We start from the raw sequence: 27,415 nt of genomic DNA on the forward strand, positions 1-27,415 counted from the left end.
ACCTGCTCCAACAACTGAGTCAACAACGACCCCTGCCCCAACAACAAATGAAGCAACAACAACATCTTCTCCAGCAACTGAAGCAACGATGACACCTGCCCCGACAACAACTGAATCAACTACAAGTGCTCCAACAACTGAAGAAACGACACCTGCTCCAACAACTGAGTCAACAACGACCCCTGCCCCAACAACAAATGAAGCAAAAACAACATCTTCTCTAGCAACTGAAGCAACGATGACACCTGCCCCGACAACAAATGATTCAACAAAAACATCTTCTCCAGGCACTGAAGCAACAATGACACCTGCCTTGACAACAACTGAATCAAGTACAACTGCTCCAACAACTGAAGAAACGACACCTGCTCCAACAACTGAGTCAACAACGACCCCTGCCCCAAAAACAAATGAAGCAACAACGACATCTTCTCCAACAACAAATGACGCAACAACGACATCTTCTCCAGCAACTGAAGCAACAACGACCCCTGTCCCGACAACAACTGAAGCCACAACAACAGCAGCTCCAACCACTGAGGCAACAACGACACCTTCGCCAACAACAACTGGTGCAACAACAACAGAATCTCCAGCAACTGAAGCAACAACGACCCCTGCTCCAACAACTGAGTCAACAACAACCCCTGCCCCAACAACAAATGAAGCAAAAACAACATCTTCTCCAGCAACTGAAGCAACGATGACACCATCCCCGACAACAACTGAATCAACTACAAGTGCTCCAACAACTGAAGCCACAACAATTGCAGCTCCAACAACTGAGGAAACAACGACACCTTCGCCAACAACAACTGAGGCAACGACAGAAACTCCAACAACTGAGGCAACGACACCTTCGCCGACAACATATGAAGCAACAACGACATCTTCTCCAAGAACTGAGGCAACGACGAAACCTCCCCCGACAACAACTGAATCAACGACAATCGCTCCGACAACTGAGGCAACGATGACTCCTGCTCCAACAACTGAGGCAATGAAACCTGCCCCGACAACAACTGAGGAAACAACTACAACTGCTCCAACAACCAATGATGAAACAACGACACCTGCTCCAACAACTGAGTCAACAACGACCCCTGCCCCAACAACAAATGAAGCAACAACAACATCTTCTCCAGCAACTGAAGCAACGATGACACCTGCCCCGACAACAACTGAATCAACTACAAGTGCTCCAACAACTGAAGAAACGACACCTGCTCCAACAACTGAGTCAACAACGACCAGCTCCAACAACTGAGCAACGATGACACCTGCCCCGACAACAACTGAATCAACTACAAGTGCTCCAACAACTGAAGAAACGACACCTGCTCCAACAACTGAGTCAACAACGACCCCTGCCCCAATAAATGAAGCAAAACAACATCTTCTCTAGCAACTGAAGCACGATGACACCTGCCCCGACAACAAATGATTCAACAAAAACATCTTCTCCAGGCACTGAAGCAACAATGACACCTGCCTTGACAACAACTGAATCAACTACAAGTGCTCCAACAACTGAAGAAACCTCACCTGCTCCAACAACTGAGGCAACAACGACACCAGCTCCAACAACTGAAGCGACGATGACACCTGCCATTACAACAACTGAATCAAGTACAACTGCTCCAACAACTGAAGAAACGACACCTGCTCAAACAAACTGAGTCAACAACGACCCCTGCCCCAAAACAAATGAAGCAACAACGACATCTTCTCCAAACACTGCAGCAACAATGACACCTGCCCCGACAACAACTGAATCAACTACAAGTGCTCCAACAACTGAAGAAACGACACCTGCTCCAACAACTGAGGCAACAACGACACCTTCGCCAACAACAAATGAAGCAACAACGACATCTTCTCCAGCAACTGCAGCAACAATGACACCAGCCCCAAAAACTGAGGCAACAAACATACTTGCTCCAGCTGAGGCAACTACGACACCTGCCCCAACAACAACTGAAGCCACAAAAATTGCAGCTCCAACAACAGAGGAAACAACGACACCTTCGCCAACAACAACTGAGGCAACGACACCTTCGCCGACAACAAATGAAGCAACAACGACATCTTCTCCAAGAACTGAAGCAACGACGAAACCTCCCCCGACAACAACTGAATCAACGACAATCGCTCCGACAACTGAGGCAATGATGACTCCTGCTCCAACAACTGAGGCATGAAACCTGCCCCGACAACAACTGAGGAACAACTACAACTGCTCCAACAACCAATGATGAAACAACGACACCTGCTCCAACAACTGAGTCAACAACGACCCCTGCCCCAACAACAAATGAAGCAACAACAACATCTTCTCCAGCAACTGAAGCAACGATGACACCTGCCCCGACAACAACTGAATCAACTACAAGTGCTCCAACAACTGAAGAAACGACACCTGCTCCAACAACTGAGTCAACAACGACACCAGCTCCAACAACTGAAGCAACGATGACACCTGCCCCGACAACAACTGAATCAACTACAAGTGCTCCAACAACTGAAGAAACGACACCTGCTCCAACAACTGAGTCAACAACGACCCCTGCCCCAACAACAAATGAAGCAAAACAACATCTTCTCTAGCAACTGAAGCAACGATGACACCTGCCCCGACAACAACTGAATCAACTACAAGTGCTCCAACAACTGAAGAAACCACACCTGCTCCAACAACTGAGGCAACAACGACACCTGCTCCAACAACTGAGTCAACAACGACCCCTGCCCCAACAACAAATGAGCAACAACAACATCTTCTCCAGCAACTGAAGCAACGATGACACCTGCCCCGACAACAACTGAATCAACTACAAGTGCTCCAACAACTGAAGAAACGACACCTGCTCCAACAACTGAGTCAACAACGACCCCTGCCCCAACAACAAATGAAGCAAAAACAACATCTTCTCTAGCAACTGAAGCAACGATGACACCTGCCCCGACAACAAATGATTCAACAAAAACATCTTCTCCAGGCACTGAAGCAACAATGACACCTGCCTTGACAACAACTGAATCAAGTACAACTGCTCCAACAACTGAAGAAACGACACCTGCTCCAACAACTGAGTCAACAACGACCCCTGCCCCAAAAACAAATGAAGCAACAACGACATCTTCTCCAACAACAAATGACGCAACAACGACATCTTCTCCAGCAACTGAAGCAACAACGACCCCTGCCCCAACAACAACTGAAGTAACAACTACAAGTGCTCCAACAACTGAAGAACGATGACACCTTCTCCAACATCTGAGACAACAACTACACCTGCCCGACAACAACTCTGGAAACAACTACAACTGCTCAAACAACTGAGGAAACAAAAATACCTGCTCCAACTGAGGCAACCACGACACCTGTCCCGACAACAACTGAAGCCACAACAACAGCAGCTCCAACCACTGAGGCAACAACGACACCTTCGCCAACAACAACTGGTGCAACAACAACAGAATCTCCAGCAACTGAAGCAACAACGACCCCTGCTCCAACAACTGAGTCAACAACAACCCTGCCCCAACAACAAATGAAGCAAAACAACATCTTCTCCAGCAACTGAAGCAACGATGACACCATCCCCGACAACAACTGAATCAACTACAAGTGCTCCAACAACTGAAGCCACAACAATTGCAGCTCCAACAACTGAGGAAACAACGACACCTTCGCCAACAACAACTGAGGCAACGACAGAAACTCCAACAACTGAGGCAACGACACCTTCGCCGACAACAAATGAAGCAACAACGACATCTTCTCCAAGAACTGAAGCAACGACGAAACCTCCCCGACAACAACTGAATCAACGACAATCGCTCCGACAACTGAGGCAACGATGACTCCTGCTCCAACAACTGAGGCAATGAAACCTGCCCCAACAACAACTGAGGAAACAACTACAACTGCTCCAACAACCAATGATGAAACAACGACACCTGCTCCAACAACTGAGTCAACAACGACCCCTGCCCCAACAACAAATGAAGCAACAACAACATCTTCTCCAGCAACTGAAGCAACGATGACACCTGCCCCGACAACAACTGAATCAACTACAAGTGCTCCAACAACTGAAGAAACGACACCTGCTCCAACAACTGAGTCAACAACGACACCAGCTCCAACAACTGAAGCAACGATGACACCTGCCCCGACAACAACTGAATCAACTACAAGTGCTCCAACAACTGAAGAAACGACACCTGCTCCAACAACTGAGTCAACAACGACCCTGCCCCAACAATAAATGAAGCAAAAACAACATCTTCTCTAGCAACTGAAGCAACGATGACACCTGCCCCGACAACAAATGATTCAACAAAAACATCTTCTACAGGCACTGAAGCAACAATGACACCTGCCTTGACAACAACTGAATCAACTACAAGTGCTCCAACAACTGAAGAAACCTCACCTGCTCCAACAACTGAGGCAACAACGACACCAGCTCCAACAACTGAAGCGACGATGACACCTGCCATTACAACAACTGAATCAAGTACAACTGCTCCAACAACTGAAGAAACGACACCTGCTCAAACAACTGAGTCAACAACGACCCCTGCCCCAAAAACAAATGAAGCAACAACGACATCTTCTCCAACAACAATGACGCAACAACGACATCTTCTCCAGCAACTGAAGCAACAACGACCCCTGCCCCAACAACAACTGAAGTAACAACTACAAGTGCTCCAACAACTGAAGAAACGATGACACCTTCTCCAACATCTGAGACAACAACTACACCTGCCCCGACAACAACTCTGGAAACAACTACAACTGCTCAAACAACTGAGGAAACAAAAATACCTGCTCCAACTGAGGCAACCACGACACCTGTCCCGACAACAACTGAAGCCACAACAACAGCAGCTCCAACCACTGAGGCAACAACGACACCTTCGCCAACAACAACTGGTGCAACAACAACAGAATCTCCAGCAACTGAAGCAACAACGACCCCTGCTCCAACAACTGAGTCAACAACAACCCCTGCCCCAACAACAAATGAAGCAACAACAACATCTTCTCCAGCAACTGAAGAGACGATGACACCATCCCCGACAACAACTGAATCAACTACAAGTGCTCCAACAACTGAAGAAACGACACCTGCTCCAACAACTGAGTCAACAACGACCGCTGCCCCAACAACAAATGAAGCAACAACAACATCTTCTCCAGCAACTGAAGCAACGATGACACCTGCCCCGACAACAACTGAATCAACTACAAGTGCTCCAACAAGTGAAGAAACGACACCTGCTCCAACAACTGAGTCAACAACGACCCCTGCCCCAAAAACAAATGAAGCAACAACGACATCTTCTCCAACAACAAATGACGCAACTACGACATCTTCTCCAGCAACTGAAGCAACAACGACCCCTGCCCCAACAACAACTGAAGTAACGATGACACCTGCTCCAACATCTGAGACAACAACTACACCTGCCCCGACAACAACTGTGGAAACAACTACAACTGCTCAAACAACTGAGGAAACAAAAATACCTGCTCCAACTGAGGCAACCACGACACCTGTCCCGACAACAACTGAAGCCACAACAACAGCAGCTCCAACGACTGAGGCAACAACGACACCTTCGCCAACAACAACTGGTGCAACAACGACAGAATCTCCAACAACTGAGGCAACAACGACCCCTGCCCCAACAACAAATGAATCAACAACAACATCTTCTCCAGCAACTGAAGCAACGATGACACCTGCCCCGACAACAACTGAATCAACTACAAGTGCTCCAACAACTGAAGAAACGACACCTGCTCCAACAACTGAGTCAACAACGACACCAGCTCCAACAACTGAAGCAACGATGACACCTGCCCCGACAACAACTGAATCAACTACAAGTGCTCCAACAACTGAAGAAACGACACCTGCTCCAACAACTGAGTCAACAACGACCCCTGCCCCAACAATAAATGAAGCAAAAACAACATCTTCTCTAGAAACTGAAGCAACGATGACACCTGCCCCGACAACAAATGATTCAACAAAAACATCTTCTCCAGACACTGAAGCAACAATGACACCTGCCTTGACAACAACTGAATCAACTACAAGTGCTCCAACAACTGAAGAAACCTCACCTGCTCCAACAACTGAGGCAACAACGACACCAGCTCCAACAACTGAAGCGACGATGACACCTGCCATTACAACAACTGAATCAAGTACAACTGCTCCAACAACTGAAGAAACGACACCTGCTCAAACAACTGAGTCAACAACGACCCCTGCCCCAAAAACAAATGAAGCAACAACGACATCTTCTCCAACAACAAATGACGCAACAACGACATCTTCTCCAGCAACTGAAGCAACAACGACCCCTGCCCCAACAACAACTGAAGTAACAACTACAAGTGCTCCAACAACTGAAGAAACGATGACACCTTCTCCAACATCTGAGACAACAACTACACCTGCCCCGACAACAACTCTGGAAACAACTACAACTGCTCAAACAACTGAGGAAACAAAAATACCTGCTCCAACTGAGGCAACCACGACACCTGTCCCGACAACAACTGAAGCCACAACAACAGCAGCTCCAACCACTGAGGCAACAACGACACCTTCGCCAACAACAACTGGTGCAACAACAACAGAATCTCCAGCAACTGAAGCAACAACGACCCCTGCTCCAACAACTGAGTCAACAACAACCCCTGCCCCAACACAAATGAAGCAACAACAACATCTTCTCCAGCAACTGAAGAGACGATGACACCATCCCCGACAACAACTGAATCAACTACAAGTGCTCCAACAACTGAAGAAACGACACCTGCTCCAACAACTGAGTCAACAACGACCGCTGCCCCAACAACAAATGAAGCAACAACAACATCTTCTCCAGCAACTGAAGCAACGATGACACCTGCCCCGACAACAACTGAATCAACTACAAGTGCTCCAACAAGTGAAGAAACGACACCTGCTCCAACAACTGAGTCAACAACGACCCCTGCCCCAAAAACAAATGAAGCAACAACGACATCTTCTCCAACAACAAATGACGCAACTACGACATCTTCTCCAGCAACTGAAGCAACAACGACCCCTGCCCCAACAACAACTGAAGTAACGATGACACCTGCTCCAACATCTGAGACAACAACTACACCTGCCCCGACAACAACTGTGGAAACAACTACAACTGCTCAAACAACTGAGGAAACAAAAATACCTGCTCCAACTGAGGCAACCACGACACCTGTCCCGACAACAACTGAAGCCACAACAACAGCAGCTCCAACGACTGAGGCAACAACGACACCTTCGCCAACAACAACTGGTGCAACAACGACAGAATCTCCAACAACTGAGGCAACAACGACCCCTGCCCCAACAACAAATGAATCAACAACAACATCTTCTCCAGCAACTGAAGCAACGATGACACCTGCCCCGACAACAACTGAATCAACTACAAGTGCTCCAACAACTGAAGAAACGACACCTGCTCCAACAACTGAGTCAACAACGACACCAGCTCCAACAACTGAAGCAACGATGACACCTGCCCCGACAACAACTGAATCAACTACAAGTGCTCCAACAACTGAAGAAACGACACCTGTTCCAACAACTGAGTCAACAACGACCCCTGCCCCAACAATAAATGAAGCAAAACAACATCTTCTCTAGCAACTGAAGCAACGATGACACCTGCCCGACAACAAATGAATCAACTACAAGTGCTCCAACAACTGAAGAAACGACACCTGCTCCAACAACTGAGTCAACAACGACACCAGCTCCAACAACTGAAGCAACGATGACACCTGCCCCGACAACAACTGAATCAACTACAAGTGCTCCAACAACTGAAGAAACGACACCTGTTCCAACAACTGAGTCAACAACGACCCCTGCCCCAACAATAAATGAAGCAAAAACAACATCTTCTCTAGCAACTGAAGCAACGATGACACCTGCCATGACAACAACTGAATCAAGTACAACTGCTCCAACAACTGAAGAAACGACACCTGCTCAAACAACTGAGGCAACAACGACCCCTGCCCCAAAAACAAATGAAGCAACAACGACATCTTCTCCAACAACAAATGACGCAACAACGACATCTTCTCCAGCAACTGAAGCAACAACGACCCCTGCCCAAACAACAACTGAAGTAACAACTACAAGTGCTCCAACAACTGAAGAAACGATGACACCTTCTCCAACATCTGAGACAACAACTACACCTGCCCCGACAACAACTCTGGAAACAACTACAACTGAGGAAACAAAATACCTGCTCCAACTGAGGCAACCACGACACCTGTCCCGACAACAACTGAAGCCACAACAGCAGCTCGAACCACTGAGGCAACAACGACACCTTCGCCAACAACACTGGTGCAACAACAACAGAATCTCCAGCAACTGAAGCAACAACGACCCCTGCTCCAACAACTGAGTCAACAACAACCCCTGCCCCAACAACAAATGAAGCAACAACAACATCTTCTCCAGCAACTGAAGAGACGATGACACCATCCCCGACAACAACTGAATCAACTACAAGTGCTCCAACAACTGAAGAAACGACACCTGCTCCAACAACTGAAGAAACGACACCTGCTCCAACAACTGAGTCAACAACGACCGCTGCCCCAACAACAAATGAAGCAACAACAACATCTTCTCCAGCAACTGAAGCAACGATGACACCATCCCCGACAACAACTGAATCAACTACAAGTGCTCCAACAACTGAAGAAACGACACCTGCTCCAACAACTGAGTCAACAACGACCCCTGCCCCAAAACAAATGAAGCAACAACGACATCTTCTCCAACAACAAATGACGCAACAACGACATCTTCTCCAGCAACTGAAGCAACAACGACCCCTGCCCCAACAACAACTGAAGTAACGATGACACCTGCTCCAACATCTGAGACAACAACTACACCTGCCTTGACAACAAATGAAGCAACAACAACATCTTTTCCAGCAACTGAAGCAACGATGGCACCTGCCCCGACAACAACTGAATCAACTACAAGTTCTCCAACAACTGAAGAAACGACACCTGCTCCAACAACTGAGTCAACAACGACACCAGCTCCAACAACTGAAGCAACGATGACACCTGCCCCGACAACAACTGAATCAACTACAAGTGCTCCAACAACTGAAGAAACGACACCTGCTCCAACAACTGAGTCAACAACGACCCCTGCCCCAACAACAAATGAATCAAAAACAACATCTTCTCTAGCAACTGAAGCAACGATGACACCTGCCCCGACAACAAATGATTCAACAAAAACATCTTCTCCAGGCACTGAAGCAACAATGACACCTGCCTTGACAACAACTGAATCAACTACAAGTGCTCCAACAACTGAAGAAACCACACCTGCTCCAACAACTGAGGCAACAACGACACCAGCTCCAACAACTGAAGCGACGATGACACCTGCCATTACAACAACTGAATCAAGTACAACTGCTCCAACAACTGAAGAAACGACACCTGCTCAAACAACTGAGTCAACAACGACCCCTGCCCCAAAAACAAATGAAGCAACAACGACATCTTCTCCAACAACAAATGACGCAACAACGACATCTTCTCCAGCAACTGAAGCAACAACGACCCCTGCCCCAACAACAACTGAAGTAACAACTACAAGTGCTCCAACAACTGAAGAAACGATGACACCTTCTCCAACATCTGAGACAACAACTACACCTGCCCCGACAACAACTCTGGAAACAACTACAACTGCTCAAACAACTGAGGAAACAAAAATACCTGCTCCAACTGAGGCAACCACGACACCTGTCCCGACAACAACTGAAGCCACAACAACAGCAGCTCCAACCACTGAGGCAACAACGACACCTTCGCCAACAACAAATGACGCAACAACGACATCTTCTCCAGCAACTGAAGCAACAACGACCCCTGCCCCAACAACAACTGAAGTAACAACTACAAGTGCTCCAACAACTGAAGAAACGATGACACCTTCTCCAACATCTGAGACAACAACTACACCTGCCCCGACAACAACTGTGGAAACAACTACAACTGCTCAAACAACTGAGGAAACAAAAATACCTGCTCCAACTGAGGCAACCACAACACCTGTCCCGACAACAACTGAAGCCACAACAACAGCAGCTCCAACCACTGAGGCAACAACGACACCTTCGCCAACAACAACTGGTGCAACAACAACAGAATCTCCAGCAACTGAAGCAACAACGACCCCTGCTCCAACAACTGAGTCAACAACAACCCCTGCCCCAACAACAAATGAAGCAAAAACAACATCTTCTCCAGCAACTGAAGCAACGATGACACCATCCCCGACAACAACTGAATCAACTACAAGTGCTCCAACAACTGAAGCCACAACAATTGCAGCTCCAACAACTGAGGAAACAACGACACCTTCGCCAACAACAACTGAGGCAACGACAGAAACTCCAACAACTGAGGCAACGACATCTTCGCCGACAACAAATGAAGCAACAACGACATCTTCTCCAAGAACTGAAGCAACGATGACACCATCCCCGACAACAACTGAATCAACTACAAGTGCTCCAACAACTGAAGAAACGACACCTGCTCCAACAACTGAGTCAACAACGACCGCTGCCCCAACAACAAATGAAGCAACAACAACATCTTCTCCAGCAACTGAAGCAACGATGACACCTGCCCCGACAACAACTGAATCAACTACAAGTGCTCCAACAACTGAAGAAACGACACCTGCTCCAACAACTGAGTCAACAACGACCGCTGCCCCAACAACAAATGACGCAACAACGACATCTTCTCCAGCAACTGAAGCAACAACGACCCCTGCCCCAACAACAACTGAAGTAACAACTACAAGTGCTCCAACAACTGAAGAAACGATGACACCTTCTCCAACATCTGAGACAACAACTACACCTGCCCCGACAACAACTGTGGAAACAACTACAACTGCTCAAACAACTGAGGAAACAAAATACCTGCTCCAACTGAGGCAACCAAGACACCTGTCCCGACAATAACTGAAGCCACAACAACAGCAGCTCCAACCACTGAGTCAACAACAACCCCTGCCCCAACAACAAATGAAGCAACAACAACATCTTCTCCAGCAACTGAAGCAACGATGACACCATCCCCGACAACAACTGAATCAACTACAAGTGCTCCAACAACTGAAGAAACGACACCTGCTCCAACAACTGAGTCAACAACGACCCCTGCCCCAACAACAAATGAAGCAACAACAACATCTTCTCCAGCAACTGAAGCAACGATGACACCTGCCCCGACAACAACTGAATCAACTACAAGTGCTCCAACAACTGAAGAAACGACACCTGCTCCAACAACTGAGTCAACAACGACCCCTGCCCCAAAAACAAATGAAGCAACAACGACATCTTCTCCAACAACAAATGACGCAACTACGACATCTTCTCCAGCAACTGAAGCAACAACGACCCCTGCCCCAACAACAACTGAAGTAACGATGACACCTGCTCCAACATCTGAGACAACAACTACACCTGCCCCGACAACAACTGTGGAAACAACTACAACTGCTCAAACAACTGAGGAAACAAAATACTTGCTCCAACTGAGGCAACCACGACACCTGCCCCGACAACACTGAATCAACTACAAGTGCTCCAACAACTGAAGAAACGACACCTGCTCCAACATCTGAGACAACAACTACACCTGCCCTGACAACAACTGTGGAAACAACTACAACTGCTCAAACAACTGAGGAAACAAAAATACCTGCTCCAACTGAGGCAACCACGACACCTCTCCCGACAACAACTGAAGCCACAACAACAGCAGCTCCAACCACTGAGTCAACAACAACCCCTGCCCCAACAACAAATGAAGCAACAACAACATCTTCTCCAGCAACTGAAGCAACGATGACACCATCCCCGACAACAACTGAATCAACTACAAGTGCTCCAACAACTGAAGAAACGACACCTGCTCCAACAACTGAGTCAACAACGACCGCTGCCCCAACAACAAATGAAGCAACAACAACATCTTCTCCAGAAACTGAAGCAACGATGACACCTGCCCCGACAACAACTGAATCAACTACAAGTGCTCCAACAACTGAAGAAACGACACCTGCTCCAACAACTGAGTCAACAACGACCGCTGCCCCAACAACAAATGACGCAACAACGACATCTTCTCCAGCAACTGAAGCAACAACGACCCCTGCCCCAACAACAACTGAAGTAACAACTACAAGTGCTCCAACAACTGAAGAAACGATGACACCTTCTCCAACATCTGAGACAACAACTACACCTGCCCCGACAACAACTGTGGAAACAACTACAACTGCTCAAACAACTGAGGAAACAAAAATACCTGCTCCAACTGAGGCAACCACGACACCTGTCCCGACAATAACTGAAGCCACAACAACAGCAGCTCCAACCACTGAGTCAACAACAACCCCTGCCCCAACAACAAATGAAGCAACAACAACATCTTCTCCAGCAACTGAAGCAACGATGACACCATCCCCGACAACAACTGAATCAACTACAAGTGCTCCAACAACTGAAGAAACGACACCTGCTCCAACAACTGAGTCAACAACGACCCCTGCCCCAACAACAAATGAAGCAACAACAACATCTTCTCCAGCAACTGAAGCAACGATGACACCTGCCCCGACAACAACTGAATCAACTACAAGTGCTCCAACAACTGAAGAAACGACACCTGCTCCAACAACTGAGTCAACAACGACCCCTGCCCCAAAAACAAATGAAGCAACAACGACATCTTCTCCAACAACAAATGACGCAACTACGACATCTTCTCCAGCAACTGAAGCAACAACGACCCCTGCCCCAACAACAACTGAAGTAACGATGACACCTGCTCCAACATCTGAGACAACAACTACACCTGCCCCGACAACAACTGTGGAAACAACTACAACTGCTCAAACAACTGAGGAAACAAAAATACTTGCTCCAACTGAGGCAACCACGACACCTGCCCCGACAACAACTGAATCAACTACAAGTGCTCCAACAACTGAAGAAACGACACCTGCTCCAACATCTGAGACAACAACTACACCTGCCCTGACAACAACTGTGGAAACAACTACAACTGCTCAAACAACTGAGGAAACAAAAATACCTGCTCCAACTGAGGCAACCACGACACCTCTCCCGACAACAACTGAAGCCACAACAACAGCAGCTCCAACCACTGAGTCAACAACAACCCCTGCCCCAACAACAAATGAAGCAACAACAACATCTTCTCCAGCAACTGAAGCAACGATGACACCATCCCCGACAACAACTGAATCAACTACAAGTGCTCCAACAACTGAAGAAACGACACCTGCTCCAACAACTGAGTCAACAACGACCGCTGCCCCAACAACAAATGAAGCAACAACAACATCTTCTCCAGAAACTGAAGCAACGATGACACCTGCCCCGACAACAACTGAATCAACTACAAGTGCTCCAACAACTGAAGAAACGACACCTGCTCCAACAACTGAGTCAACAACGACCCCTGCCCCAAAAACAAATGAAGCAACAACGACATCTTCTCCAACAACAAATGACGCAACTACGACATCTTCTCCAGCAACTGAAGCAACAACGACCCCTGCCCCAACAACAACTGAAGTAACGATGACACCTGCTCCAACATCTGAGACAACAACTACACCTGCCCCGACAACAACTGTGGAAACAACTACAACTGCTCAAACAACTGAGGAAACAAAAATACCTGCTCCAACTGAGGCAACCACGACACCTGCCCCGACAACAACTGAAGCCACAACAACAGCAGCTCCAACCACTGAGGCAACAATGACACATTCGCCAACAACAACTGGTGCAACAATGACAGAATCTCCAACAACTGAGGCAACAACTACACCTGCCTTGACAACAAATGAAGCAACAACAACATCTTTTCCAGCAACTGAAGCAACGATGACACCTGCCCCGACAACAACTGAATCAACTACAAGTTCTCCAACAACTGAAGAAACGACACCTGCTCCAACAACTGAGTCAACAACGACACCAGCTCCAACAACTGAAGCAACGATGACACCTGCCCCGACAACAACTGAATCAAGTACAAGTGCTCCAACAACTGAAGAAACGACACCTGCTCCAACAACTGAGTCAACAACGACCCCTGCCCCAACAACAAATGAAGCAAAAACAACATCTTCTCTAGCAACTGAAGCAACGATGACACCTGCCCCGACAACAAATGATTCAACAAAAACATCTTCTCCAGGCACTGAAGCAACAATGACACCTGCCTTGACAACAACTGAATCAACTACAAGTGCTCCAACAACTGAAGAAACCACACCTGCTCCAACAACTGAGGCAACAACGACACCAGCTCCAACAACTGAAGCGACGATGACACCTGCCATTACAACAACTGAATCAAGTACAACTGCTCCAACAACTGAAGAAACGACACCTGCTCAAACAACTGAGTCAACAACGACCCCTGCCCCAAAAACAAATGAAGCAACAACGACATCTTCTCCAACAACAAATGACGCAACAACGACATCTTCTCCAGCAACTGAAGCAACAACGACCCCTGCCCCAACAACAACTGAAGTAACAACTACAAGTGCTCCAACAACTGAAGAAACGATGACACCTTCTCCAACATCTGAGACCACAACTACACCTGCCCCGACAACAACTCTGGAAACAACTACAACTGCTCAAACAACTGAGGAAACAAAAATACCTGCTCCAACTGAGGCAACCACGACACCTGTCCCGACAACAACTGAAGCCACAACAACAGCAGCTCCAACCACTGAGGCAACAACGACACCTTCGCCAACAACAAATGACGCAACAATGACATCTTCTCCAGCAACTGAAGCAACAACGACCCTGCCCCAACAACAACTGAAGTAACAACTACAAGTGCTCCAACAACTGAAGAAACGATGACACCTTCTCCAACATCTGAGACAACAACTACACCTGCCCCGACAACAACTGTGGAAACAACTACAACTGCTCAAACAACTGAGGAAACAAAAATACCTGCTCCAACTGAGGCAACCACGACACCTGTCCCGACAACAACTGGAGCCACAACAACAGCAGCTCCAACCACTGAGGCAACAACGACACCTTCGCCAAAAACAAATGAAGCAACAACAACAGAATCTCCAGCAACTGAATCAACAACGACCCCTGCTCCAACAACTGAGTCAACAACAACCCCTGCCCCAACAACACATGAAGCAAAAACAACATCTTCTCCAGCAACTGAAGCAACGATGACACCATCCCCGACAACAACTGAATCAACTACAAGTGCTCCAACAACTGAAGCCACAACAATTGCAGCTCCAACAACTGAGGAAACAACGACACCTTCACCAACAACAACTGAGGCAACGACAGAAACTCCAACAACTGAGGCAACGACACCTTCGCCGACAACAAATGAAGCAACAACGACATCTTCTCCAGCAACTGAAGCAACGATGACACCATCCCCGACAACAACTGAATCAACTACAAGTGCTCCAACAACTGAAGAAACGACACCTGCTCCAACAACTGAGTCAACAACGACCCCTGCCCCAAAAACAAATGAAGCAACAACGACATCTTCTCCAACAACAAATGACGCAACAACGACATCTTCTCCAGCAACTGAAGCAACAACGACCCCTGCCCCAACAACAACTGAAGTAACGATGACACCTGCTCCAACATCTGAGACAACAACTACACCTGCCCCGACAACAACTGTGGAAACAACTACAACTGCTCAAACAACTGAGGAAACAAAAATGCCTGCTCCAACTGAGGCAACCACGACACCTGTCCCGACAACAACTGAAGCCACAACAACAGCAGCTCCAACCACTGAGGCAACAACGACACCTTCGCCAACAACAACTGGTGCAACAACGACAGAATCTCCAACAACTGAGGCAACAACGACCCCTGCCCCAACAACAAATGAAGCAACAACAACATCTTTCCAGCAACTGAAGCAACGATGACACCTGCCCCGACAACAACTGAATCAACTACAAGTTCTCCAACAACTGAAAAAACGACACCTGCTCCAACAACTGAGTCAACAACGACCCCTGCCCCAACAACAACTGAAGCAACAACAACATCTTCTCAAGCAACTGAAGCAACGATGACACCTGCCCCGACAACAACTGAAGAAACAACGGCACATGCTCCAACAACTGAAGCAACGATGACACCTGCTCCAACAACTGAGGCAACGATGACACCTGCTCCAGCAACTGAGGCAATGAAACCTGCCCCGACAACAACTGAAGAAACAACTACAACTGCTCCAACAACTGAGGCAACAAAAATACCTGTTCCAACTGAGGAAACCACGACACCTACCCCGACAACAACTGAAGCAACAACAACAGCAACTCCAACAACTCAGGCAACGATACCTTCGCCGACAACAAATGAAGCAACAATGACATCTTCTTCAACAACTGAGTCAACAACGACCCCTGCCCCAACAACAACTGAAGTAACAACGACAGAAGCTCCAACAACTGAGGCAACAACTACAGCTGCTCCAACAACTGAGGCAATGAAACCTGCCCCGACAACAACTAAGGAAACAACTACAACTGCTCCAACAACCAATGATGAAAATACGACCCCTGCCCCAACAACAACTGAAGCAACAACGACACCAGTTCCAACAACTGAAGCAACGATGACACCTGCCCCAACAAGAACCGAATCAACAACACCTACCCCAACAACTGAGACAACAACTACACCTGCCCCAACAACAAATGACGTAACAACGACAGAAGCTCCACCAACTGAGGCAACAACGACACCTTCGCCAACAACAAATGAAGTAACAACGACACCAGCTCCAACAACTGAAGCAACGATGACACCTGCTCCAACAACTGAGGCAATGAAACCTGCCCCGACAACAACTGAGGAAACAACTACAACTGCTCCAACAACTGAGGCAACAAAAATTCCTGCTCCAACTGAGGCAACCACGACACCTACCCCAACAACAACTGAAGCAACAACGACACCAGTTCCAACAACTGAAGCAATGATGACACCTGCCATGACAACAACTGAATCAAGTACAACTGCTCCAACAACTGAAGAAACGATGACACCTGCTCCAACATCTGAGACAACAACTACACCTGCCCTGACAACAAATGAGGAAACAATTATATCTGCTCCAACATCTGAGGAAACAAAAATACCTGCTCCAACTGAGGCAACCACGACACATGCTCCAACAACAACTGAAGCCACAACAACAGCAGCTCCAACCACTGAGGCAACAATGACACATTCGCCAACAACAACTGGGGCAACAACGACAGAAGCTCCAACAACTGAGGCAACAACGACACCTTCGCCAACAAAAAATGAAGCAACAACGACATCTTCTCCAGCAACTGAAGCAACAACGACCCCTGCCCCAACAACAACTGAATCAACGACACCTGCTCCAACATCTGAGACAACAACTACACCTGCCCCGACAACTGAGGCAACAAACATACTTGCTCCAACTGAGGCAACCACGACACCTGCCCCAACAACAACTGAAGCCACAACAACTGCAGCTCCAACAACTGAGGAAACAACGACACCTTCGCCAAATACAACTGAGGCAACGACAGCAACTCCAACAACTGAGGCAACGACACCTTCGCCGACAACAAATGAAGCAACAACGACATCTACTCCAGGAACTGAAGCAACGACGACACCTCCCCCGACAACAACTGAATCAACAACGACCCCTGCCCCAACAACAACTGAAGTAAAAACTACAAGTGCTCCAACAACTGAAGAAACGATTACACCTGCTCCAACAACTGAAGCAATGAATCCTGCCCCGACAACAACTGAATCAACGACACCTGCTCCAACATCTGAGACAACAACTACACCTGCCCCGACAACTGAGGAAACAAACATACTTGCTCCAACTGAGGCAACCACGACACCTGCCCCAACAACAACTGAAGCCACAACAACTGCAGCTCCAACAACTAAGGAAACAATGACACCTTCGCCAACAACAACTGAGGCAACGACAGCAACTCCATCAACTGAGGCAACGACACCTTCACCGACAAAAAATGAAGCAACAACGACATCTTCTCCAGGAACTGAAGCAACGACGACACCTGCCCCGACAACTGAGGAAACAAACATACTTGCTCCAACTGAGGCAACCACGACACCTGCCCCAACAACAACCGAAGCCACAACAACTGCAGCTCCAACAACTGAGGAAACGACACCTTCGCCAACAACAACTGAGGCAACGACAGCAACTCCATCAACTGAGGCAACGACACCTTCGCCGACAAAAAATGAAGCAACAACGACATCTTCTCCAGGAACTGAAGCAACGACGACACCTGCCCCGACAACAACTGAATCAACAACGACCCCTGCCCCAACAACAACTGAAGTAACAACTACACCAGCTCCAGCAACTGAAGCAACGATGACACCATCCCCGACAACAACTGAATCAACTACAAGTGCTCCAACAACTGAAGAAACGACACCTGCTCCAACAACTGAGTCAACAACGACCCCTGCCCCAACAACAAATGAAGCAACAACAACATCTTCTCCAGCAACTGAAGCAACAATGACACCTGCCCCAACAACAACTGCAAGTGCTCCAACAACTGAAGCAATGAAACCTGCCCCGACGACAACTGAAGAAACAACTACAACTTCTCCAACAACTGAGGCAACAAAAATACCTGCTCCAACTGAGGCAACCACGACACCTGCCCCGACAACAACTGAAGACACAACAACAGCAGCTCCAACTACTGAGGAAACAACGACACCTTCGCCAACAACAACTGAGGCAACAACGACAGAAGCTCCAACAACAGAGGCAACAACGACACCTTCGCCAACAACAAATGAAGCAACAACGACATCTTCTCCAGCAACAGAAGCAACGATGACCCCTGCCCCAAAAACAACTGAAGTAACAACTACAAGTGCTCCAACAACAACTGAAGTAACAACTACAAGTGCTCCAACAACTGAAGAAACGATGACACCTGCTCCAACAACTGAAGCAATGAAACCTGCCCCGACAACAACTGAATCAACGACACCTGCTCCAACATCTGAGACAACAACTACACCTGCCCCGACAACTGAGGCAACAAACATACTTGCTCCAACTGAGGCAACCACGACACCTGCCCCAACAACAACTGAAGCCACAACAACTGCAGCTCCAACAACTAAGGAAACAATGACACCTTCGCCAACAACAACTGAGGCAACGACAGCAACTCCATCAACTGAGGCAACGACACCTTCGCCGACAAAAAATGAAGCAACAACGACATCTACTCCAGGAACTGAAGCAACGATGACACCTGCCCCAACAAGAACCGAATCAACAACACCTACTCCAACAACTGCCCCGACAACAAATGAAGTAACAACGACACCAGCTCCAACAACTGAAGCAACGATGACACCTGCCCCGACAACAACTGAATCAACTACAAGTGCTCCAACAACTTCTCCAGCAATTGAAGCAACGATGACACCTGCCCCAACAAGAACCGAATCAACAACACCTACTCCAACAACTGAGACAACAACTACACCTGCCCCGACAACAACTGAGGTAACAACGACACCTTCGCCAACAACAAATGAAGCAACAACAACATCTTCTCCAGCAACTGAAGCAACGATGAAACCTGCCCCGACAACAACTGAATCAACTACAACTGCTCCAACAACTGAAGAAACGACACCTGCTCCAACAACTGAGTCAACAACGACCCCTGCCCCAACAATGACTGAAGTAACAACGACACCAGCTCCAACAACTGAAGCAACGATGACACCTGCCATGACAATAACTGAATCAAGTACAACTGCTCCAACAACTGAAGAAACGACACCTGCTCCAACAACTGAGGCAACAACGACACCTGCCTCGACAACAAATGAAGCAACAACAACATCTTCTCCAGCAACTGAAGCAACGACACCTGCCCCAACAACTGAAGCAACAACGACATCTTCTCCAACAACTGAGGCAACGACGACACCTGCCCCGACAACAACTGAAGAAACAACGACACCTGCTCCAACAACTGAAACAACGACACCTGCTCCAACGACTGAGGCAACAACGACACCTGCCCCGACAACAACTGAATCAACGACACCTGCTCCAACAACTGAGGCAACGACACCTTCCCCAACAACAACTGAATCAACAACACGAGTTCCGACAACTGAGGCAACAACGACACCTGCCCCGATAACAACTGAAGCAACAACGACACCTTTTCCAACAACTGCAGCAACAACGACACCTGCTTCAACAACTGAAGCAACAACGACATCTTCTCCAACAACTGAGGCAACAACGACACCTGCGCCTACAACAACTGAAGCAACAACGACATCTTCTCCAACAACTGAAACAACAACACCTGCTCCAACAACTGAGGCAATGACACCTGCCCCGAAAACAACTGACTCAATAACAAAACCTGCCCCAACAATTACCGCAACAGCGACACCTACTCCGGTGATTGAAGCAACGACGACACATTTTCCAACGACTGAGGCAACTACGACGCCTGCCCCGACAACAACTGAATCAACGACACCTTCTCCAACAACTGAGGCAACAACACCTGCCCCAACAACAACTGAATCAACAACGATACCACCTCTAACAACTGCAGCAACAACGACACCTGCTCCAACAACTGGGGCAACAACACCACCTGCCCACACAACAAGAGAAGAAACAACAAGACCAGGTCCAATAACTGAATCAACGACACCTGTTCCAACAACTGAGGCAACGACACCTGCCCCAACAACAACTGAATCAATGACACCTGCTCCAACAACTGAGACAACAACTAGACCTTCCCCGACAATAACTGAGGAAACAACTACAACTGCTCCAACAACTGAGGCAACAAAAATACCTGCTCCAACTGAGGCAACCACGACACCTGCCCCGACAACAACTGAAGCCACAACAACAGCAGCTCCAACTACTGAGGCAACAACGACACCTTCGCCAACAACAACTGAGGCAACAACGACAGAAGCTCCAACAACAGAGGCAACAACGACACCTTCGCCAACAACAAATGAAGCAACAACGACATCTTCTCCAGCAACAGAAGCAACGATGACACCTGCCCCAACAACAACTGAATCAACTACAAGTGCTCCAGCAACTGAAGAAACGACACTTGCTCCAACAACTGAGGCAACAACACCTGCCCCAACAACAACTGAAGTAACAACGACACCAGCTCTAACAACTGAAGCAACAACGACACCTGTCTCGACAACAACTGAAAAACAACAACAACTGCAGCAACGACGACACCTGCTCCAACAACTGAAACAACAACACCACCTGCCCACACAACAACAGAAGAAACAACAAGACCAGGTCCAACAACTGACTCAACGACACCTGTTCCAACAACTGAGGCAACGACACCTGCCCCAACAACAACTGAATCAATGACACCTGCTCCAACAACTGAGGCAACAACACCTGCCCCAACAACAACTGAAGCAACAACGACACCAGCTCCAACAACTGAAGCAACAACGACACCTGCTCCAACAACTGAGGCAACAACACCTGTCTCGACAACAACTGAAAAAACAACAACAACTGCAGCAATGACGACTCCTGCTCCAGCAACTGAGACAACAACACCACCTGCCCACACAACAACAGAAGAAACAACAAGACCAGGTCCAACAACTGAATCAGCGACACCTGTTCCAACAACTGAGGCAACGACACCTGCCCCAACAACAACTGAATCAATGACACCTGCTCCAACAACTGAGGCAACAACACCTTCCCCAACAACAACTGAGGCAACAACGATACCACCTCCAACAACTACAGCAACAACGATACCTGCTCCAACAACTGACGCAACAACACCTGTCTCGACAACAACTGAAAAGATAACAACAACTGCAGCAATGACGACTCCTGCTCCAACAACTGAGACAACAACACCACCTGCCTACACAACAACAGAAGAAACAACAAGACCAGGTCCATCAACTGAATCAACGACATCTGCGCCAACAACTGAGGTAATAACATCTACCCCAACAACAACTGAAGCAACAACAACACCTGCTCCAATGATTGAAGCAATGACGTCATCTGCTCCAACAACTGAGGCAACAACGACACCTGCCCCGACAACAACTGAAGCAACAACGACACCAGCTCCAACAACTGAAGCAAAAACGACACCTGCTCCAAAACTGAGACAGCAACATCACCTGCCCACACAACAACAGAAGAAACAAGGAGCCCAGGTCCAAACACTGAATCAACAATGACCTCTGCCCCAACAACAACTGAAGTAACAACGACACCAGCTCCAACAACTGAAACAACAACACCTGCTCCAACAACTGAGGCAACGACACCTGCCCCGACAACAACTGAATCAACGACGACACCACCTCCAACAAATGAAGCAACAACAACACCTGCTCCAAAAACTGAGACAGCAACATCACCTGCCCCAACAATAACTGAAGATACAACGACCCCAGGTCCAACAACTGAATCAATGACATCTGCGCCAACCACTGAGGCAAAAACACCTACCCCAACAACAATTGAAGCACCAACAACACCTGCTCCAATGATTGAAGCAATGACGTCATCTGCTCCAACAACTGAAGAAACGACACCTGCTCCAACAACTGAAGAAACAACTACATCTTATCCAACAACTGAGGCAACAACGACACTTGCTCCAACCACTGAGGCACGACACCTGACCCTCCAAAAACTGAATCAACGACAACTGCTCCAACAACTGAGGCAACAACGACACTTGCTCCAACCACTGAGGCAACGACACCTGCCCCTCCAACAACTGAATCATCGACACCTGCCCCAACAAGAACCGAATCAACAACAACATCTTCTCCAGCAACTGAAGCAACGATGACACCTGCCCCGACAACAACTGAATCATCGACACCTGCCCCAACAAGAACCGAATCAACAACAACATCTTCTCCAGCAACTGAAGCAACAACGACCTCTGCCCCAACAACAACTGAGGCAACAATGACAGAAGCTCCGACAACTGAGTCAACAACGACCCCTGCCCCAACAACAATGAAGCAACAACAACATCTTCTCCAGCAACTGAAGCAACGATGACACCTGCCCCGACAACAACTGAAGTAACAACTACAAGTGCTCCGACAACTGAAGAAACGACACCTGCTCCAACAACTGAAGCAACGATGACACCTGCCATGACAACAACTGAATCAAGTACAACTGCTCCAACAACTGAAAAAACGACACATGCTCCAACAACTGAGGCAACAACGACACCTACGCCAACAACAACTGAAGCAACAACGACAGAAGCTCCAACAACTGAGGCAACAACGACACCTTCGCCAACAACAAATGACGCCACAACGACATCTTCACCAGGAACTGAAGCAAAAACGACACTTGCTCCAACCACTGAGGCAACGACACCTGCCCCAACAACAACTGAATCAACAACGACACCACCTCCAACAACTGCAGCAACAATGATACCTCTGACATCTTCTCCAAGAACTGAGGCAACACCTGCTCCAAACCTGAAGAAAGGACGACACTTACTCCATCAACTGAGGCAACAATGACACCTGCCCCGACAACAACTGAAGCAACACGACACCTGCTCCAACAACTGAGGCAGCGACACCTGCCCCAACAACAACTGAATCAACAACAACACCTGCTCCACCAACTGCAGGAACAACGTCACCTGCTCCAACAACTGAGGCAAAAACGACACCTTCGCCAACAACAAATGACGCAACAACGACATCTTCTCCAGCAACTGAAACAACGATGACACCTGCCATGAATACAACTGAATCAAGTGCAACTGCTCCAACAACTGAAGAAACGACACCTGCTCCAACAACTGAATCATCGACACCTGCCCCAACAAGAACCGAATCAACAACAACATCTTCTCCAGCAACTGAAGCAACGATGACACCTGCCCCGACAACAACTGAATCATCGACACCTGCCCCAACAAGAACCGAATCAACAACACATCTTCTCCAGCAACTGAAGCAACAACGACCTCTGCCCCAACAACAACTGAGGCAACAATGACAGAAGCTCCAACAACTGAGGCAACAACGACACCTTCGCCAACAACAAATGACGCCACAACGACATCTTCACCAGGAACTGAAGCAAAAACGACACTTGCTCCAACCACTGAGGCAACGACACCTGCCCCAACAACATCTGAATCAACAACGACACCACCTCCAACAACTGCAGCAACAATGATACCTCTGACATCTTCTCCAAGAACTGAGGCAACACCTGCTCCAAAACCTGAAGAAAGGACGACACTTACTCCATCAACTGAGGCAACAATGACACCTGCCCCGACAACAACTGAAGCAACAACGACACCTGCTCCAACAACTGAGGCAGCGACACCTGCCCCAACAAACTGAATCAACAACAACACTGCTCCACCAACTGCAGGAACAACGTCACCTGCTCCAACAACTGAGGCAAAAACGACACCTTCGCCAACAACAAATGACGCAACAACGACATCTTCTCCAGCAACTGAAACAACGATGACACCTGCCATGAATACAACTGAATCAAGTGCAACTGCTCCAACAACTGAAGAAACGACACCTGCTCCAACAACTGAATCATCGACACCTGCCCCAACAAGAACCGAATCAACAACAACATCTTCTCCAGCAACTGAAGCAACGATGACACCTGCCCCGACAACAACTGAATCATCGACACCTGCCCCAACAAGAACCGAATCAACAACAACATCTTCTCCAGCAACTGAAGCAACAACGACCTCTGCCCCAACAACAACTGAGGCAACAATGACAGAAGCTCCGACAACTGAGTCAACAACGACCCCTGCCCCAACAACAAATGAAGCAACAACAACATCTTCTCCACAACTGAAGCAACGATGACACCTGCCCCGACAACAACTGAAGTACAACTACAAGTGCTCCGACAACTGAAGAAACGACACCTGCTCCAACAACTGAAGCAACGATGACACCTGCCATGACAACAACTGAATCAAGTACAACTGCTCCAACAACTGAAAAAACGACACATGCTCCAACAACTGAGGCAACAACGACACCTACACCAACAACAACTGAAGCAACAACGACAGAAGCTCCAACAACTGAGGCAACAACGACACCTTCGCCAACAACAAATGACGCCACAACGACATCTTCACCAGGAACTGAAGCAAAAACGACACTTGCTCCAACCACTGAGGCAACGACACCTGCCCCAACAACAACTGAATCAACAACGACACCACCTCCAACAACTGCAGCAACAATGATACCTCTGACATCTTCTCCAAGAACTAAGGCAACACCTGCTCCAAAACCTGAAGAAAGGACGACACTTACTCCATCAACTGAGGCAACAATGACACCTGCCCCGACAACAACTGAAGCAACAACGACACCTGCTCCAACAACTGAGGCAGCGACACCTGCCCCAACAACAACTGATCAACAACAACACCTGCTCCACCAACTGCAGGAACAACGTCACCTGCTCCAACAACTGAGGCAAAAACGACACCTTCGCCAACAACAAATGACGCAACAACGACATCTTCTCCAGCAACTGAAACAACGATGACACCTGCCATGAATACAACTGAATCAAGTGCAACTGCTCCAACAACTGAAGAAACGACACCTGCTCCAACAACTGAAGCAACGATGACACCTGCTCCATCAACTGAATCAACGACACCTGCTACAACATCTGAGACAACAACTACACCTGCCCCGACAACAACTGAGAAAACAACTACAACTGCTCCATCAACTGAGGCAACAAAATACTTGCTCCAACTGAGGCAACCACGACACCTTCCCCGACAACAACTGAAGAAACAACGACACCAACTCCAACAACTGAGGCAACGACACCTTCGCCGACAACAAATGAAGCAACAACAACATCTTCTCCAACAACTGAAGCAACGACGACACCTGCCCCGACAACCAATGATGAAACACCGACACCTGCTCCAGCAACTGAGTCAACAACGACCCCTGCCCCAACAACAACTGAAGTAACAATGACACCAGCTCCCACAACTGCAGCAACAATGATACCGGTGACATCTTCTCCAAGAACTGAGGCAACGACAACACCTGCTCCAAAACCTGAAGAAAGGACGACACTTACTCCAACAACTGAGGCAACAACGACACCTGCCCCGACAACAATTGAAGAAACAACGACACCTGCTCCACCAACTGCAGCAACAATGACACCTGCTCCAACAACTGACGCAACGACACCTGCCCCGACAACAACTGAAACACAACAACAACTGCAGCAAAAATGACGCCTGCCCCAAGAACTGAGGCAGCGATACCTGCCCCAACAACAACTGAAGAAACGAGACCAGGTCAAACAACTGAATCAACGACATCTTCTCCAGCAACTGAAACAACGATGACACCTGCCATGAATACAACTGAATCAGTGCAACTGCTCCAACAACTGAAGAAACGACACCTGCTCCAACAACTGAATCATCGACACCTGCCCCAACAAGAACCGAATCAACAACAACATCTTCTCCAGCAACTGAAGCAACGATGACACCTGCCCCGACAACAACTGAATCATCGACACCTGCCCCAACAAGAACCGAATCAACAACAACATCTTCTCCAGCAACTGAAGCAACAACGACCTCTGCCCCAACAACAACTGAGGCAACAATGACAGAAGCTCCGACAACTGAGTCAACAACGACCCCTGCCCCAACAACAAATGAAGCAACAACAACATCTTCTCCAGCAACTGAAGCAACGATGACACCTGCCCCGACAACAACTGAAGTAACAACTACAAGTGCTCCGACAACTGAAGAAACGACACCTGCTCCAACAACTGAAGCAACGATGACACCTGCCATGACAACAACTGAATCAAGTACAACTGCTCCAACAACTGAAAAACGACACATGCTCCAACAACTGAGGCAACAACGACACCTACGCCAACAACAACTGAAGCAACAACGACAGAAGCTCCAACAACTGAGGCAACAATGATACCTCTGACATCTTCTCCAAGAACTGAGGCAACACCTGCTCCAAAACCTGAAGAAAGGACGACACTTACTCCATC

At 48.0% G+C, this 27,415-nt stretch overlaps 1 protein-coding gene across 1 annotated transcript; it reads left to right on the forward strand.

Moving 5' to 3' along the window:
* Window positions 1-9,876: 9,876 nt before the first annotated feature.
* On the forward strand, window positions 9,877-27,180 carry LOC119904817 (gamete and mating-type specific protein A-like; the record flags this gene model as incomplete). Its single annotated transcript, XM_038721498.1, has 3 exons — window positions 9,877-9,948; window positions 20,228-20,281; window positions 27,130-27,180. Coding segments are annotated over 3 exons (177 nt in total), but the record flags the coding sequence as incomplete, so codon positions are not given.
* Between the last annotated feature and the right edge of the window lie 235 nt (window positions 27,181-27,415).

This window comes from Micropterus salmoides, unplaced genomic scaffold (genome assembly GCF_014851395.1).
Source record: "Micropterus salmoides isolate LMB-PRFRI ecotype aquatic unplaced genomic scaffold, ASM1485139v1 Ms_hic_scaffold_1568, whole genome shotgun sequence".
Taxonomy (NCBI): Eukaryota; Metazoa; Chordata; class Actinopteri; order Centrarchiformes; family Centrarchidae; genus Micropterus; species Micropterus salmoides.